This window comes from Aquarana catesbeiana, linkage group LG01 (genome assembly GCF_042186555.1).
Source record: "Aquarana catesbeiana isolate 2022-GZ linkage group LG01, ASM4218655v1, whole genome shotgun sequence".
Lineage (NCBI taxonomy): Eukaryota > Metazoa > Chordata > Amphibia > Anura > Ranidae > Aquarana > Aquarana catesbeiana.
Window position 1 is genome coordinate 600,065,857 of NC_133324.1, and position 16,088 is coordinate 600,081,944.

Genomic DNA, 16,088 nt, shown 5'->3' on the forward strand with positions numbered 1-16,088 from the left:
TGACATATTCTATGAAAAAGCAGTTCTTTAACAAATCTTCAGCCCCTGAAGATTTGGCTGCAGAATGACCGGGCCATTTTTTTGCGATTTGACACTGCGTCGCTTTAACTGACAATTGTGCGACGCTGCACCCAAACAAAATTGACGTCCTTTTTTTGCACAAATAGAGCTTTCTTTTGGTGGTATTTGATCGCCTCTGCGTTTTTTATTTTTTGCACTATAAACAAAAAAAAAGCGACAATTTTGAAAAAAAACAATGTTTTGTACTTTTTGCTGTAATATATGCTAATATTCTCAGTTTCGGCTGATATGTATTCTTCTAAATACTTTTGGTAAAAAAAAAACACAAGCGTATATTGATTGATTTGTGCAAAAGTTATAGCGTCTACAAAATAGATTTATAGCATTTTTAGTATTATATTTTTTTTTACTAGTAATGGCGGCGATCTGTGATTTTTATCGTGACTGCGACATTATGGCGGACACATCGGACAATTTTGACACATTTTTGGGACGCTTGGCATTAATACAGCGATCAGTGCTATAAAAATGCATTGATTACTGTAAAAATGTCACTGGCAGTGAATGGGTTAACACTAGGGGGCGATCAAGGGGTTAACTGTGTTCCCTGGGAGGGGATTCTAACTGATGGGGGAGGGGCCTAACTAGAGGAAGTGACAGATCGTGGTTCCCAGCTAATAGGAACACACGATCTGTCATTCCTCTAAGAACAAAACACGGATTTGTGTGTTTACACACACACTTACGTGTTCTGTCCCTCGTGCTCGCGATAGCTCGTGGCCAGCGGTCATCGCAACCGTCGGCCACGAGCATCGGCACCCCCGCTGTGCAACGGGTGTGCGTCTGCTACTCTGATCCCGCGAGCCGACGTATAGCTACGACGGTTCACGGGATCGTGCCGACCTGCCGCAGAATAATGACAGCGGCTGGTCGGCAAGCAGTTAAATGCCTCCCTAAATAAGAAAAAGCACAGAACAAATCGGCATGCCTTTGCTCTGGTGTCATACTTTGCTTCAGATTTAATGTGTCATCCACTAATGCACCTGTCTTTTCACTAATAGATTAGGATTAGTCAATAAAAATAAAGGATAGCTTTCTCTTTAATATATACCTGCATCTTGGGATCCTGCATTGAAACCTTTAGCCCTTGACTCCAGTGTCCTACTGCAGACTACAGAGAGGAAAAAAAGTGTAGAACAATCTTTAAGTATAAACATAAATCATACACGAAGAAAGCACACAAGGCAAAGTAAGTTACAATAATAGTACCAGAGTGACAGCACAGTAACTATAAAGAGACAAGTTTTATGAAAAAGGTACCTGAGAAGCATGTTGTTGCTGCTCAGCTGAAGTATCATCTGCACTCTTGTTAACATCCAGCGTGTCGTTAGATTGCATTTTTGAGCACTTTGTTTCTATGCTCTTATTTTGAGAATTCTCATGGGGCCTCTTGCTGGCGCCTTTCTTCTGTTGGTCTCTGGAATCAGACTGGCCTGATTCTCTTACAAATTCTACAGTGTAAGGATACAGCTTATTTACCACATATAAGACATGGCCAGGCTTCAGCTTTACTCCTTGATCTTTCGGAATGTCCACATTGTCAATACTAGTTGGGTTAGTTCCTATCTAGAAATAAAAATAAAAAACAACCTAAAATAAGCTATATGAATCAGGAACTTGTCTTATTAAAAGGTTGTGATCAGTATACACAGGCAGTGCCAGATTTTCATTTCTCTAATGTCATTATTCTTTTCATCCATAACACCAGAAAGCATGTTATGATGAATTTTCTCCTACCCTACTGTATGTGTCAGCAACTACTGCAATGAAAACCTACAAAACTGCAGACAAACAAGCTCCTAATATAATACAACACAATATCACAGTAAAGGCTCATTCACACAGTGTGGTAACTGCTTTTTTCCCACTAGAAAAACATGAAGTCACTTCTAGGGCACATAGAAAACAACTGGTTTTCAATGTGTCCTGTTCACACTGCAACACAGCCCAGAGGTGCAGTGAGCTGTGATAGCATGGTTATCACTGGAAGGCACGGCATGTCACTGTACAGCAGAATGTCACTTTGTACACTTAAAAAAAAAAAAGTTGTCAAATAAAAAAAACGAGCATTACACCACTCCTCTATGCACCCAAAAGGGACAGCTGAACACACTAAACCATTCTAGTTTAGTGTGTGGGCAGTGTGAATGGGCTCTCATTTTTGGAAAAAAAAAAGAAGACAGAAACCAAATGCTAAAGATACTTAGACAAGATGAGAAAGAAATGTGTTCCCAAAAAACTGTGAAGGCCTTTCCTTTTGAGAAAGTCAATTTGCTCCAAAATTAAATGTTCAAAGCAAAAGTTTTTTTGAAGTACTTTCTAATGACAATCATTGAGTCATCATTTGTACTTGAGCGAATTTCCCTATGAATGTTCATACAAGCGCTTGTTCGAAAACCTAGTGTATGGCCAGCTTTAGGGTAGTCAGAATGTCTGCTTGAACAACTATTCATTTATACAGTAACCAAAGCTACACAAATTAAGTGTTTTTTTTTTTTATGGGAAGGAGGTTGAATTTAACAGTAATACTGCCCTGTGGCAGCAGTGCAGCACTCAACAGCCACTGCCCACTATAAAAAATAGAAAAGTCAAACAGGCTACCTGCCATGCTGATTGTGTCTATGTCAAAGTGGAATCCAGGCAAATGGCTAAAAAGGTATACAAGCGTACAGTTTAACGGCCAAAGGATTTTACATTTTTTGTGCAGCAGCCAATCCTACGATTTACACTGCGTAGCCAATCCTTTCATTCATACTGTGCAGCCCGGAAAGATCCCACTACTACATTCTGGTTTTGCTTTATTACTTCCCAGTTCAATTCCATGGCTTTCTGGATTTCATTCTTGCTAATTAGTTAGAGTGAAAGATGCTGATGCATCGTTTAGTAAGCAGTGTGGAGGGAAAATAAAAATTGCATGGCTGAAAGAGTAGTATAACTGTGCTTGTTCTACAGTGTAGCAGATGTGTTATTCACAATTTTGGCTGTACAGAATTACAAAACCTTGAGCAAATAAAACAAAGATGTATAAAGATCTGCTTTAACAGCTAGTAAAAGGTCACTAATAGTGGGGAGGTCTGAATTAGGTCCCCCCCCACCAAAATGTCTTCTTGCAATAGAAGTATACATCCAAAAAAACAGGTGGAAAAACATACACTAAATGTGTAAAAAGTGAGCCAGACCCCCATAAAAAAACATCCATTCTGGAAGACAATATGTCACTGTCATGGGTCAGGCTCAGGGACCAGTAGCTATAACAGTAGAGAGGTTCCGATCAACCAGCAAGATAGGTACACAAGCAGGTCACCCTGGCAGATGATACGGACTCACCCAAGGCACGGGGTCTAAGCCCTAACCAATCTTCACCAGAGCTGGGTGAAGATTAGCACACAGCAGGGTTTTGCTGTGTGCTAATGCCAGGTTGCTGTCCTCAGGATCGCTCCATCAGTAGGTGAGCAGGCCAGGGTCTGGTAGCAGGTAGGGATCAAACAGAAGTGTAGACAAGGAACAAGCCAAAGGTCAGTACCAGGTGGTTGCAGGTTGAGATCAAGCAGAAGCATAGTCGAGAAACAAGTCAAAGGTCAATAAAAAATGGTTGCAGCTTGTGATCAAGCAGAAGCGTAGTTCAGAAACAAGCCAAAATTCGGTAAAGAGTGGCAGTGAAGATATATCGACGGCAGCAGGAGTGAAAGGAGCAAGATATTGGCTGGAGAAAAGCACAGTAATCTGGCAAAAAGGAAGTGCCGAGACATGGCTTAAATCTGATGTTCATGGGAGAAGCAAAGATTTAAAAATTCATCAGAAGGTACAAGGCAAGATTGTACAACATTGCAGGTGGCACAGTGAGAAAAGCTATAGCCAGACACCGCAGAGGTTGCAGGTTCAGATGCAGACCCCAGTAGTCCCCATCTTCCAAAATGGCCCCTGGGCATCTTAGGGCCAAGTTTGTGAGGAAACCTCTGGTGGAACTCTTGTCAGTCTGGGAGCATGAGCATTCTGCTCAGGTTCCCAAGAATGTGTACATATAGTGCTCTTCATGTCCTTCATGGTTCTACGCGAATAAAGGCATTTGGACCTCAGTTTGGTGAGTAGCCATCCGGATTTTCCTTTAATTATTGCTTCAGCTGCGACTGGGCGAGCACCCTGCAGCGAGGAGATCATGCTGTTGGAGCCAGCTCACCTGTGAGCAGCGTGGACCTTTTGTAGATTGTAATTTGTTTCTAAAGACCTCTTTCAATCACAAATTCTTCTTCACCCTGTACCTCATCAGGTTGGGGAGGTGTAAGAATTCTTCCATTAAAATATTTTCATGAAACAGATTAAATAGTGATATGTGAAAACTTGGCGAAACTTCATACTGTCAGGAAGTTTTAAGCAAAATGTGACTGGGTTTATTTAACCACTTCCCGCCTGGCCCATAGCAGATGACGGCCGGGCGGTGGTTCAGTTATCCTGACTGGACGTCATATGACGTCCAGCAGGATAACATGCCGCTGCGTGCCCGCGGGGGCATGCATCGTGGCGATTGGTGGAGCGGTATGTCAGTCTGACACACCGCTCCACCGATCTTGGTAAAGAGCCTCCGGCGGAAGCTCTTTACCACGTGATCAGCCGCGTCCAATCACGGCTGATCACGATGTCAATAGGAAGAGCCGTTGATCGGCTTTTCCTCACTCGCGTCTGACAGACGGGAGTAGAGCAGAGCCAATCTGCGGCTCTCCTGACAGGGGGGGGTCTGCGCTGATTGTTTATCAGCGCAGCCCCCCCTCAGATGAAAACACTGGTCCACCAGGGATCGCCACTAGGACCACCAGGGAAGGGGGCAACATGTGGATGGCCAGGTATGTACCCCATGGCCATCCACATGTGCCCAGTCAGTGCCCAATCTGTGCCAATCAGTGCCCACAAATGGGCACTGATTGGCACCATTATATTGCAGTGATGCCCAGCAATGCCACCCATAGGGGCATCAGTGCCATCAATCAGTGTCATCAGTGCCACCCAGTGTCCATCGGTGCCACCTGTCAGTGCCCATCCGTGCCACCTATCAGTGCCACCCATAAGTACCCATCAATGCCACCTACGAGTGCCCATCAGTGCCGCCTATAAGTGCCATCAGTGCCGCCTATCAGTGCCCATCATCAGTGCAACCTCATCGGTGCCCATCGGTGCCGCCGTATCCGTGCCCGTCATTGAAAAAGAAAACGTACAAACATTTTTTAACAGAAACAAAGAAAAACTTGTTTTTCAAAATTTTCGGTCTTTTTTTATTTGTTGCGCAAAAAATAAAAACCGCAGAGGTGATCAAATACCACCAAAAGAAAGCTCTATTTGTAGGTACAAAATTATAAAAAAAATTGCTTGAGTACAGTATAACATGACCGCGCAATTGTCATTCAAATTGCGACAGCGCTGAAAGCTGAAAATTGGTCTGGGCGGGAAGGTGTCTAAGTGCCTGGTATTGAAGTGGTTAAGCAGTGTCTAAGTGCCTGGTATTGAAGTGGTTAAGCAGAGATCTGGAAAGGTCCCATAAGCTTTGGACCCAACTTAGCAGATGGAGCATGAACCTTCAAATTGTTGGTACATACCCAAACCATGTCACCCATATGAAAAGTAGGGAGTGATCTGTGTCTCTCAGCAGCCTTCCCAACCAGCTCCAGTGAAAAAATGTTTTACCTGCAAATATATGTGCATTTATTTATTTTTTTTAAATAAAAAGGTGAGCTTATCCTTTAATTCATGTTCTGACAGATTAAAAAGGTGACCAGAAGGTATTTCTGTCCCTGGGAGCAGTTCAACGGGATAATCATACAGGTGATGAGGAGGTAATTGATCAGCATTCTTTTTATCACAGACATCTCAGAACTCATTGTATTGTGGAGGCAGGTTGTCATAACTGGGTAGTGACCACGTCATTTGTGATTCCTTGATTGGTGAAGAAATCATTCAACAAGGTTTACTACAATGTTCCTTGCAATGGTGGGGGGGGCGTAAAATTTATAGTCCATGCCCCCGGAGTGAATGGGGAGATTATGGGTAGAAAACCAAGGAATGCCCAGAATGACAGGAAATTTGGGCCACAATCAGCTGAAAATCTCACAATGGTCAGTCTCAAATCGGGATACCAGAGGAACCGTTTCATAGGTAACAGGTCCTGAAGACAAAAGTGAACTATGAACTCCAAATCAATTGGGACAGATTTATTTCTAATTTGAATATTATTGCTGTGGGTGAATTCTATTTCCATAAAAGTAGAGAGTAAAGTAGAGTAGCAGAGCAAGGCGTTTCACTGCGATGACAGTGGGATAGCAGAGAATAGACTTTATTTGCTTCATGAATCAAAGACTGGGTAATGGGGTTTATTTGTTCAAGCAATATAACATCAGTCGCAATTGCTCTTTTCACTTTGATAGGATAATTAACTGTGTAATGCCCAGAGTCCCTACAATATAGACAACATAAGTTCTTTGAACATCTTCGCTTTCTCCTAAGTAGATCCTAGTGGATCTTTTTAATAGCAACAACCTACATAGGTTCAGGAGAGTTAGAATCCAAAGAAACTTTTTGGATCCTTCCTCCCCCTGTAAGAAAATTGCTGGCTGATGGCATTTTCAAAATGTACCTGTAAAGTAAAATAGAGGAATATTGACTTGCTTGTAAATCCCATATCTTGGAGTACATTACAGGACACAAGTATTCAAACACTTGGTTATAGGCTCATATCATTGGATACCGGCAAGCTTTAGAGAGCCCCCCTGGGCACCTCCCCTATAACCCTACCTCAGTCTGAGAGGCCTCAGTTTTGTAGCAAACAATGCAGAGTGATCACAGAATGGAAGGAAGGGTGACTTGTGTCTGTACTGTACTGCAAGATACAGAGTCACAGGCAGGGTTTTTTTTTAAGCGGGAACGCAGTTCCGGCACCTCTTGGACTGACTGTATGTAATGGCAAGGGGTGCTGGGGTGTGCTGCAGGGTATTAATGCTCACTGCTGGGGACCTATTTTTGCAAGGGGGGGTCTATTGTTGCTGGCGAGGTCATTGTTTCTGGTGGGGGACCTATTGTTGCTGGGGGGGGGGTCTTATGTTGCTGAAAGAGATCCACTGTTGGGGGAGGGGTCTATTGTTGATGGCAGCCAGACAGACTATTAATGCTGGCTGTGTGGAGATCTGTTGATGCTGCGGGAAGTCTATTGTTGCTGGCGGGGAAATTTTGTTTCCATTGTTGTTAGGGGGATCTATTGTTACTGGCTGCAGGGGATCTATTTTACTGCTTTTCCTGATATCATTAACAAATTCCATACACATTACTTCGCACCTCAAAATGATACTTGGTTCTATATTGTCTAAAAGTGACGGTACTTGGAGGTGGGTAGGGGTGGAGAAAAGGGGTGCCTCGGAAAGGGGGAGTTCTTGCACCTATTGTCTGAGAACAAAAGCCCAGGTCACAGGTAAGTTCAAGTCTTCTGCTGTGATAGTAAAACCTTCCCTCCTTGTGACATCTTTTATGACTTGGTCAAGTGCCTCTCCAAGCAGACATCCTCCTTGAAACGGCATACATGTGAAGTGCTTTTTACAGGCAGCTTCAACTGTCCAGGCTTTAAAGTGGTTGTTAATCTGCTTCTATTACATCAGCCCATCCTCTGCACCATTATCAGAAGTTTTCCTGTGTCTGTGTTCTGTAAAAAAAAACTGCACGATTCTACCTGTATGAGCTCCGCTCCGAGCGCTCAGCTGATTCCTCTCCCCTGTTCTGTCTCCGGCTCATAGCTTCAGTGGGCGGGGCCAAGCCCTCCCACTGATGTCAGCCGGGGAGGAGATGGAGAGAGGGGACACAGAGCGCCGAGTCGCCTACAATCAGCTAAGCAGCGTGAGCGGAAGTCATACAGGTAGAATTGTGCAGTATTTTTACAGAACACAGGCACAGGAAAACTTCTGATGGTGCAGAGAGGATGGGATGATGTAATAGAAGATATGAGAGCACGTAGAGCAGCAGGAGCAGAGGGGGGGGGGGGGCACATTGTACGAGCAGAGAGGGGAGGGAGGAGAAGGACACAGGAAACAGACACAGAAGAGAAGGCTGCAGATGATGGAATCACGCAAATAGACCACGGTATCGTAGCATAGCTAGGCAGGATCAGCCAAGTATTTTAGGGTATACAGGGGTCCAAATGACACAGCACAAGCACTGTGCTGTATAATATGCTTTAAGGGAACAGGATCTGTTTCGACCAGCCGCTGTCATTATACAGAGACAGGTTGGCTTTCCTGTGTGAATCGCTGTAGCTGTACTGCGGACACTTTAAAAGCTATAGGGGACGCGTGCTAACTGCCGAAGCCGATGCACGTGGCCGGCGGCCGCTATATCCGCCGGCGACCCGCGATCCTTCCTCAGAGAGCCAGAACAGGGATCTGTCAATGTAAACAGACAGATCCCGTTCTGTCAGGGATGTAGAGAGAGATCTGTTGTTCCTAGTGATCAGGAACAGCAATCTCGCTCTACTCCCTGTCAGTACACTCCCCCCACAGTTAGCAACACTTCCCTAGGACACATGTAACCCCTTGATCGCCCCCTAGTGTTAACCCCTTCCCTGCCAATGACATTTATACAGTAATCAATGGCTATTTTTAACTCTGATCGCTGTAAAAATGTCAATGGTCCCAAAAAAGTTTCAAAAGTGTCCTATCTGTCCGCCACAATGTCACAGTCCCGCTAAAAATCAGCCATTACTAGTAAAAAAAAAAAAAAAATAATAATAATAAAAATGCCATAAATATATCCCCTATTTTTTAGACGCTATAATTTTGTGCAAACCAGTCAATTTTTACCAAAAATATGTAGAAGAATACATACTGGCCCAAACTGAGGAAGAATTGTGTTTTTTTTTTTTTTTTTTTTTGATATTTATTATAGCAAAAAGTAAAAAATATTTTTTTTTCAAAATTGTAGCTTTTTTTTCTGTTTATAGCGCAAAAAATAAAAACCGCTGAGGTGATCAAATACCACCAAAAGAAAGCTCTATTTGTGGGAAAAAAGGACATTAATTTTGTTTAGGTACAGTGTCGCACGACCGCGTAGTTGTCAGTTAAAGCGAAGCAGTGCCTTATCACAAAAAATGGCCTGGTCATTAAGGGGGAAAAATCTTCTGGTTCTTAAGTGGTTAAAAATATATATATATATTATTATGCTTTTTGTTTGTCTGGGGATCTACACTTCTAGGAATGGAGAGCAAAAGTTGCAAAGTAGCACAAACATTTTATACATAATATTTTATAAATATATATTACACTTCCCGGCTTATTTAAAGAGGAGTTCCACCCAGGGGGCCGTCAAAAAAATAAAAAAATTAAAAGTCAGCAGCTACAAATACTGCAGCTGCTGACTTTTAATTGGACACTCACCTGTCCTTGGGTCCAGCGATGCGGGGGGATCGAGGCCCCGCTCGTCCCCCCCCTCCGCTCGTTGGCGCCAGCACTTCAACTGTGGGCGCCGGGCTGTGGCTTCACAGCCTGGCACCCACTGCGCATGCGCGAGCGGCGCTGCGCGCCGTGATTGGTCGCTCAATCACCTGGGACCTGTAATGGGTCCCAGATGATTGACAGGAGGGAAGGAGCAGAGCGGAGCCCTTCCTGTGCCTGGGGGGAAGTGATGTCACCAGCCCAGGCAAAGGAACAGGCAGACTACGAGGGACCACCTAGCAACAGGCATTTAGAGGTAAGTGAAAAAAAAAAATATATCCAAATGTTTTTTTGTTTTTGTTTTTTTAGATTTTTTCCAGGTATTTTTGTTTTTTGGGTGGCACCCCACTTTAATTTAAACTGTTATCTTAAATTGCAAATTGTATGTAGACCATATATACCTAACACATATTACATAATAAGAATTTGTTATTTAGCCTGCATTATAATAGATTTATGGTTTCTTGAACTTCATAGAACTGAAACTTATACACTATAGCAGGCATGTCCAAAGCCTGGCCCATGGGCGAATTGTGGCTCGAGTTCCAGTTTAATACGGCCCTACTGGTAATTTGGAAATTTATATCTTTTGTGGGCCCCCCCCCAAGGAATCCTCGAGTGCCGAGGCCACAAAAGGAATATACCGTATTTATCGCTCAGTTCTGGCATTACATACAGGAGAATCTCCCGTTTACGCAGCGGCCTCTGTAATAGGAAGTCCTGTCTCCTGGGCTGGCATTGGACTACTGCTCTGTCTATCATAGGAGGCGGGACTTTGTATTAAAGAGGCCACCAAGTAAACAGGAGATTCTCCTGTATGTAATCTGTTGGCGCTCATCCCGCCCCCTCCAAGGCTGCAGATGAGCATAGATCAGGCTGCACTCGTGGCAATGGTGAGGCTGCATTTGTGGCAATGGTGAAGCTGCAGATGGGCACTGATTAGGCTGCATTGATGGGCACTGACCTTTATTTTGCTTCACAGTTCTTTATTTAAAATGTACGTTTTTTCCCTGAAACGTCCCTCTTGAAGTGAAGGTGCGCGTTATACACCTGTGCATGTTATATGCCGATAAATACGATATATCCAAATAACACGCCCAAGCTTATCCTTAGACTCTTCACCACCCACAGCCACAAAGGCAAGCAAATTCTTGATGGGCAGTGTATTAGGTAATTTGCATTTCATTTTAATGGTTCAAAGAATGTCAGACAAAATGGTCGGCTCTCACACATGTTCACTTCATCAAATCTGGCCCCCTCTTTGAAAAAACTTTGACCCCTGCACTATAGTAAGTAAAATACATTTTTAGAATTACAGCCTCAAGAGAAAAGTACATGAAGAATTACCTGCTTGACCTTCACATAACCTTTGTTGCAATCTGATGTCAGCTGCACTGCAAAAAAAGTGAAAAAAACATACCGTATATGTTAGGATAACTAATAATTTTAAGACTAGGATCCTCTAGGACTACTAAGAATTCACACTTCTCTTCCTTACAACCCTGGCAATAAAATTATGTATATCAAACACTCCTCAGGTTGAACTGGATGGACTGGTGTCTTTATTCAACCTTATTAACTATGTAACATGCCAAAATTCCAATCCCTAGCAAATATGATTGATCACTGCTTATACTAGATGTCCACCCAGAGCATAAAGATAGATTTTAGGCATCGCTCTGCTATAGTCGTTTCAGCTTTTGAATGTTGGGGTGGCAGCTTTTCTTACTGAAAATCTGATTAGGTGGTTACAGTGGAAACAAAGTTCCTCCCTTAATGTCTTAGAAATTGCTTGCAAAACCTACAACAATATCTACAGTAGGGGCGGATCCAGAGGGGGGGAGCAATTGAGCAATTGCGCGTGAGCGGGCGGACCGGTCGGCGGTTATCAACGGAACAGACCAGTTGGCAGGTAAGTGGAGGGGCAGGCCAGTCAGCGGGCGGGGGAGCAGAAAGATGACATCTCTCACCGCCCGCCTTGCATCACCGCAGTTCCCGCCCTCACTGTGCAGCCGCGGGCAGCAGAGAGATCATCATCTCAAAAGGAAAAAAGAACGGCACCCTCTAAATGCAGCGTGTTTTACAATAAGTTTAATATAAATGGATTAAAAACACTCACATGGGAGCAGTAAAATTCCAGCATGTAAGAATAAAATGGTTCATCCGCATGGTATATATATATTTGTAAATCTAATATCTTAATATTAATTTTAATACCTAGTTGAAGATAACACAGCTTCGTCCCCTCCGTGATACAGACAGCATTGCCTTATTGCTAGGCTTTGTTTTTATTATCACTGTCACCATGGTTACTAGGGCGGGTTTACTAAATCACAGTCCGGTCCTCCTCCTAATCACTGTCAAATCCTCCCCCTTGCCTTATGGTATAAGTTCCCCAAGATGGCCACCAGCAAAGCCTGAGGAAGGAGCACGCATGCTCTGAACACGAAGCACCACCCGCCGACCCCGTTCCCGGATGTGACGACATCACGACACCATGGAGCATCTACGATCTACGTCGTAGCCTCCCGGAAGCGCTGTGCACATGTAGTATGACCGGACAGCTGAGGATTGCTTTTATCAACCCGTGAACTTTATACCATTCGGGGACCATGCGGATGAACCATTGTATTCTTACATGCTGGAATTTTACTGTTCCCATGTGAGTGTTTTTAATCCACTTATATTAAACTTATTGTAAAACACGCTGCATTTAGAGGGCGCCATTCTTTTTTCCTTTTGTCTTGTTCCAGAGCCTCTTCTAGCTTTTATGGACTGGCTGCCTTCTATATATTCAGCAACTTATCATCCTTACATGGACATATTTATTATGGATTTGTTCTGAAATACCCATATCTACTACCAGTTCCCTTTACCTGTTCACATCCCCCCCCCTTTTTTCAGTTATTTGTATACAGCCACATCCAGAGTGCGCCATATTAACCCCTTGTTTTTTGTCAGATTACATCATCTCTCTGCTGCCTGCCTTCACTCTGGGACACAGCACGTGACAATCCACACCTTAGCAGGCATGTGACACAGCAAGTGACAATCCGCAACTTATGGTAGGTGACATGGCAAGCAACAATCCGCATCTGGTGGCAAGGGACAATCCGCAATGTGTGGCAGGTGACTTGGCAAGTAACAATCCGCATCTGGTGGCAAGGGACAATCCGCAATGTGTGGCAGGTGACTTGGCAAGTAACAATCCGCATCTGGTGGCAGGTGACGTGGCAAGTGACAATCCGCATCTGGTGACAAGGAACACGCTGCATCTGGTGGCAGGTGACATGGCAAGTGACACACTCGGGGCTCCCACTAATTCTGCATTATGGTGAGTTGAACTATTTCATTTTATATAACAATTTAATAATAGAAATAATGTGCTGCAATCATCCTGACAACATATCAACCATGGTGTCGTGATGATTGAAGCCCCAACACCAGCCACTGCCCTGATAAATTGCCCGCAAAGAAAAAAAAACATTTTTTGCAGGCAATTTGGATCCGCCCCTGATCTACAGAAGCAAGGATACGAATTGCTATATAGATGAGGTGCAAGAGACTGTTTCCTCAACAAACCTGGAAATCAAGTTTTACAGAGGGAAAAAGGTAATCGTTCTCGAGTTATATACACTTCAAGGATTTTTACAAACTTTATTGCGCCCTTACTTTTTCTGTACATAATAAAAGGCATACCAGTGAGCCAAGTGAACAGTTCGTTTGCTATAATCACATTCAGACTTAACATTGCGAAAAGAAGCAACACATTAATACAGCTAACCATTCACACGAAAGTACAAGAAACTGGACAACAGAACTCCAGAACGGTTAAGGGTTTCTTCTAAGGGGTGGTTTAGTGATGGTGAGCAAGAATTATCTGTTACATGCTTGTTTTTTTGGGGGATGGGTGCGGGAAGGGTCAGAACTTTTTTTTAGAAAGTTTTTATTGCAGTCTGAGTACCCCATTGGCAATATTCATCACTGTTTGTACTGGTGAACATGGTCACCAAAAAAAAAACGTTTAGAGAGGGCGGTTTTGATTAGCGACACTAATTATTATAGTTAGCCTTATAAAAAAGAAAGATAATTTTTGAATATTCTAGCGAACCTGTGATCATATTAGAAATGTAATATTGGGTCTAGAGTGGGCTGCACATACCTTTTTTTGCGGTATGTCCTGGTAGCCCTAAAACTTGGGGTTCAAATTATGTTAGTCTCTAAATGAGCTCATGCCTGACCCCTCCCGTGCTTCGCTTTTTATCATTGAAGCTGCTCTTCTTATTTAGTATACAAGTTCACTTGAAGTTACAAGTGGGCAACAGTGTTCTCCTAAAGTTAGGCGTATATGGTGAGAATTTCAGGATTTTCTTGATGAACCAGACGAAATTTGCCATCAGTATATCTTAGCGCCATACTATTCTGAAAATGTTAGCATGTTACCTTGCTGTCTGGAACATTTTTTGTCCACAATCTGTGTCTCCGGTCCTCGTCCAATAACCACTGGCACAGCATGTGGTAGTTTGATTCTACTACAGGTCTTTTCCATACCCACTAGCCAGCACTCCAACATTTTCACTGTTAAAAAATTCTAATGTTGATCATTGAAATAAAATTTATAATAATAAAACAACAACAACAATAAAGCATATATTAAGCATTTAGAACATTTTTGAGCAAGTATTTTTTCTTCTTTTTGGCAATTGTTTTTTCTGTTATGGATGGATGCTGTTGACCTGAGTAGATTCTATCTCTAAGAAGGTTAATAGTAGCATTCCGGTTCCACCCCATGCAGCTCATATCACTAGCCTTAGGGCTCAATTCACTTATGCCCCGTACACACGGTCGGACATTGATCGGACATTCTGACAACAAAATCCTAGGATTTTTTCCGACGGATGTTGGCTCAAACTTGTCTTGCTTACACACAGTCACACAAAGTTGTCGGAAAATCCGATCATTCTGAACGCGGTGACGTAAAACACGTACGTTGGGACTATAAACGGGGCAGTAGCCAATAGCTTTCATCTCTTTATTTATTCTGAGCAGGGCTGCAACTAACGATTATTTTCATAATCGATTAATCGGCCGATTATTTTTTCGATTAATCGGATAAAATCATAAAAAAAAAAAAAAATTAGTTTATTTAAAATAATAATGACAAAACTGAGTGTTACACTCAAACTGCATCACAACATAACTATTAAAGTAAATTCCTCATTCATTAGTGACAATGCAGTGAGGGGGCTGTCCCTGAATGGGAGAGGGGGGGACCGTACTGGAGGGTTGGAGGGAGTTAGCTAGTTTGGAGACCAAGCGTTAGAGGGAGTAGGTTGGGAGGGAGTTTGGAAGAGAGGCATGTGGGAGAGGAACCGGACCAGAGGGGGGTGCAATAGAAAGGGAGCTTGGTTGGACAAAGAACCAGACCCAAAAGGGGGGAGTGGGCTGGGGCAAGGGAGCGGACCATAGCGGGCTGGAGGAACCGGACCGGAGTGTGGGAAGGAGTGATGGCGGCTCCAGACCAGAGTGTGGGTGGGAGAGGTCTGTGTATTTCTCAAACTGACACCAATGATGGGGCACTATTCCCCCCCCCCCCCCCCCCGGAACAGCAATGATGGGGCACTATTCCCCCCAGGAACACCAATGATGGGGCACTATTCCCCTCCAGGAACACCAATGATGGGGCACTATTCCCCCCCAGGAACACAAATAATGGGGCACTATCCCCCCCCCCCACAGGAACACCAATGATTGGGGCACTATCCCCCCCCCCCGCAGGAACACCAATGATAGGGCACTATCCCCCCCAGGAACACCAATGGTGGGGCACTATCCCCCCCCAGGAACACCAATGATGGGGCACTATTCACCCCCCCGGAACACCAATGATGGGGCACTATCCCCCCCCCAGGAACACCAATGATGGGGCACTATTCCCCCCCCAGGAACAGCACATATGGGGCACTATCTCCCCAGGAACAGAAATGATGGGGCACTATCCCCCCCCAGCATCAGCAATGATGGAGCACTACCCCCCCAAGGAGCAGCAATGATGGGGCAATGCTGGGACACTATTCCCCCCCCCCCCCCCAGGAACACCAATGATGGGGCACTATTCCCCCCCCCCAGGAACACCAATGATGGGGCACTATCCCCCCCCTCAGGAACACCAATGATGGGGCACTATTCCCCCCCCCCCAGGAACACCAATGATGGGGCACTAATCCCCCCCCCCAGGAACACCAATGATGGGGCACTATTCCCCCCCCCCCCAGGAACACCAATGATGAGGGCACTATTCCCCCCCCAGGAACACCAATGATGGGGCACTATCCCCCCCCCCAGGAACACCAATGATGGGGCACTATCCCCCCCCCCAGGAACACCAATGATGGGGCACTATCCCCCCAGGAACAGAAATGATGGGGCACTATCCCCCCCAGCATTAGCAATGATGGGGCACTACCCCCCCAAGGAGCAGCAATGATGGGGCAATGCTGGGACACTATCCCCCCCCCCCCCAGGAACACCAGTGATGGGGCACTTCTCCTC

At 44.4% G+C, this 16,088-nt stretch overlaps 1 protein-coding gene across 3 annotated transcripts in view; it reads right to left on the minus strand.

Annotated features, from left to right (window-relative positions):
• The window catches only part of APTX (aprataxin), a 65,623-nt gene that overhangs the window by 28,843 nt on the left and 20,692 nt on the right, over positions 1-16,088 (minus strand). Inside the window, exons 2-5 of one of the 3 annotated variants that reach the window (XM_073598733.1) lie at positions 13,980-14,114; positions 10,884-10,925; positions 1,342-1,647; positions 1,133-1,192 (exon numbers count right to left, since the gene is read on the minus strand). In XM_073598733.1, the coding sequence (XP_073454834.1) occupies positions 1,133-1,192; positions 1,342-1,647; positions 10,884-10,925; positions 13,980-14,051 (480 nt within the window). In that variant the 5' untranslated portion in view covers positions 14,052-14,114. Of the gene's footprint in view, positions 1-1,132; positions 1,193-1,341; positions 1,648-5,666; positions 5,749-10,883; positions 10,931-13,979; positions 14,115-16,088 lie in introns of those variants that run through there. The other 2 variants (XM_073598724.1, XM_073598741.1) reach the window with 2 other exon arrangements.